This window comes from Pseudophryne corroboree, chromosome 5, assembly GCF_028390025.1.
Source record: "Pseudophryne corroboree isolate aPseCor3 chromosome 5, aPseCor3.hap2, whole genome shotgun sequence".
NCBI lineage: Eukaryota > Metazoa > Chordata > Amphibia > Anura > Myobatrachidae > Pseudophryne > Pseudophryne corroboree.
Genome location: NC_086448.1, coordinates 51,013,544 through 51,016,453, shown reverse-complemented (window position 1 = coordinate 51,016,453; position 2,910 = coordinate 51,013,544). Strand labels below are relative to the sequence as shown.

General features: G+C 46.9%; 1 protein-coding gene across 1 annotated transcript in view; it reads right to left on the bottom strand.

Annotated features, from left to right (window-relative positions):
- The window catches only part of KCNQ3 (potassium voltage-gated channel subfamily Q member 3), a 369,444-nt gene extending 367,558 nt beyond the window's left edge, over nt 1–1,886 (bottom strand). Inside the window, exon 1 of the mRNA XM_063921266.1 lies at nt 833–1,886. Coding sequence (XP_063777336.1) covers nt 833–1,143 — 311 coding nt within the window. The 5' untranslated portion in view covers nt 1,144–1,886. The remainder of the gene's footprint in view (nt 1–832) is intronic.
- Nucleotides 1,887–2,910: the final 1,024 nt, after the last annotated feature.

The following is a 2,910-nucleotide window of genomic DNA, read 5'->3' as shown; positions in this document are numbered from 1 at the left end:
ATGACAGGCAGGTAATAGTATATGTGAATGCCTCTATGACAGGCAGATGATAGTATATGTGAATGTCCCTATGACAGCCAGGTGATAGTATATGTGAATGCCTCTATGACAGGCAGATGATAGTATATGTGAATGTCCCTATGATAGGCAGGTAATAGTATATGTGAATGCCTCTATGACAGGCAGATGATAATATATGTGAATGTCCCTATGACAGGCAGGTAATAGTATATGTGAAAGCCTCTATGACAGGCAGGTGATAGTATATGTGAAAGCCTCTATGACAGGCAGGTGATAGTATATGTGAATGTCCCTATGACAGGCAGGTAATAGTATATGTGAATGCCTCTATGACAGGCAGGTGATAATATATGTGAATGTCCCTATGACAGGCAGGTAATAGTATATGTGAATGCCTCTATGACAGGCAGATGATAGTATATGTGAATGTCCCTATGACAGGCAGATGATAGTATATGTGAATGTCCCTATGACAGGCAGGTAATAGTATATGTGAATGTCCCTATGACAGCCAGGTAATAGTATATGTGAATGCCTCTATGACAGGCAGATGATAGTATATGTGAATGTCCCTATGACAGGCAGGTGATAGTATATGTGAATGTCCCTATGACAGGCAGGTGATAGTATATGTGAATGCCTCTATGACAGGCAGGTGATAGTATATGTGAATGTCCCTATGACAGGCAGGTAATAGTATATGTGAATGCCTCTATGACAGGCAGATGATAGTACTAGGCAGCAGGAGTCACATATAAGCATGATACATTAGAAATGAGCACGGTGACTGTAGTGCCATCTGGGTACTCACACAAAAGCATGGTACAGCAGAGCCCACCCTCTGGGTCTTTCCAGGGTATCATAGATCAGAGTTTGGGTCCTCCTGTACTTGGCGTTGTTCCTCTTGACAGGTCGGCTACAGGTCAGGGGTGTCTTGGCCAAGAGCCCAATTCCCTGGGGGTTGCGCTTCACCTCCTGGCCAGCTCCCACCAGCAGCAAGGTGCCATCCTTGTCCAGCAATGTGCCCACAGAGGATGGCTCCAGATCCCCAGCTGAACTCTCTTTCCTCTCCCCCTTCTCATCCCTGGGATGACCCTCTGAGTGTCTGTTCTTCAGCCCCATGTTTCTCTTCCACTGGTCCTATAGGGTGAGCTGGGGGGAAGGCTGGGGAGCCCCAATGCCATGATCTCCAGGGGTCACATCTGCAGCATCATCAGCACCCTCTAAGCGTTGCCCCCTGCCTGCCCTGCTGCATCCATCACACCAGGGTCCACAGAGCAGCCTCTCCTCTGCCTTCTGCTGGGTCCCAGTCTCACCACGTTAGGGAGTGGCCCATTGTACGTATCTAGCAGCCAGAAGAATCACCTCCCAGACAAGGAACCATTTATCTCTGGTGCTTGGGTATTGCTTGCTCGCATGCTAGGTGCCCGGGTGCCCACAGCTGGGTGCCAGTCGCTCAGATGCTGCAGCTGTGCACAATCAGTGTGCAAGGAGAGAGAGATCCAGTGCAATGATTGCACGTCTTCCAGCCCCAGCCAGATCCCTGATGCAGCTGCTGCTCAGTAGCAGGAGACCTCTGGCCTCCCCCCCTCTTGTGGAACAGGAGACTGATGGCTTCCCTACAGGAGGGGTGAGACACAGAGAGCCCGGCTCAGGGCAGCCTCCATCCAGTGTCACTCACTCTTTGATGCTGCTTGCTGGGAGGAGGGGGGCAGCGGATAGGAGGGGTGAGGCACAGAATAACACTGAGCTGCTGCAGCTGGCACAGAGCTGATGGAGGTAACAGGGAGACAGGCAGATACCAGGCTCAGCTGCATCCTCATCCTCTGCTACACTGTGTCAGGGAAGGGTTAAGTGCTGGCAATGCAGCTATTCATTATGCAGGAGAGCCCGGACTGCTGGGGTAATGAGCTCGGTGCAATGGATCCAGGTACAGAGAAATGACACATTTTATTTAAAGCAATCATATGATGTTACTAGAGTGACTTTTGCATGTGTGACAGCTAGGGGGCAGGCAAGAGCGGGAGACTGGCTCACTGCACGGCTTCTGCCAAGTACCACTGCCTCCTGTCTCATATCTATCTACCTACTACAGTCTCTCTCTCTCTCTCTCTCTCTCTCTCTCTCTCTCTCTCTCTCTCTCTCTCTCTCTCTCATCACTTTAATCAGGGACCCATGAACTGCACAGGTGATCTATCTATCTATCTATCTATCTATCTATCTATCTATCTATCTATCTATCTATCTATCTATCTATCTATCTATCTATCCATCTATCTATCTATACTATATCTCATATCTACTTATTTCAGATCTATTTTTATTCTACTATCTATCTATCTAATTTCGTCCCCCTGTCCGTCCCTGTATCTATCTATCTATCTATCTATCTATCTATCTATCTATCTATCTATCTATCTATCTATCTATCTATCTATCTATCTATCTATCTATCTAATCTCAAATATACCTTTCATATTATATAATCTGTATCAAACATCTAAACACATTGTTTGTTTGTGTTTGCAGGAAACGACAGGTGAGCAGTCGGAGCATCTACAGTGTAATAATTTGCTTTGGAAACTCCTTACCGGTGCTTTACTGCAATTTACAAGCAGAGAAACGTCTTATAAGAATTTCCCTTTTTCAGTAGTGGTGAAGATATTGGGCAAGACGTCTCACGTATGGCATATACTTTGCGATACATCCCGCTCCCTATCTCATGCATACCAGCATTTATTAATGTCAGGTTTATGACGCAGGAGTCCTATTACACATGCGAGCTCGTTGGTCTGCGCATACGCAAATTGCAAGGAGAAGGAGGGAGGTGCTGCGGATCCCCCTCCAGGGACTCATTTTGGAAAAAAGCATAGAAGCTTCTACAGTCAA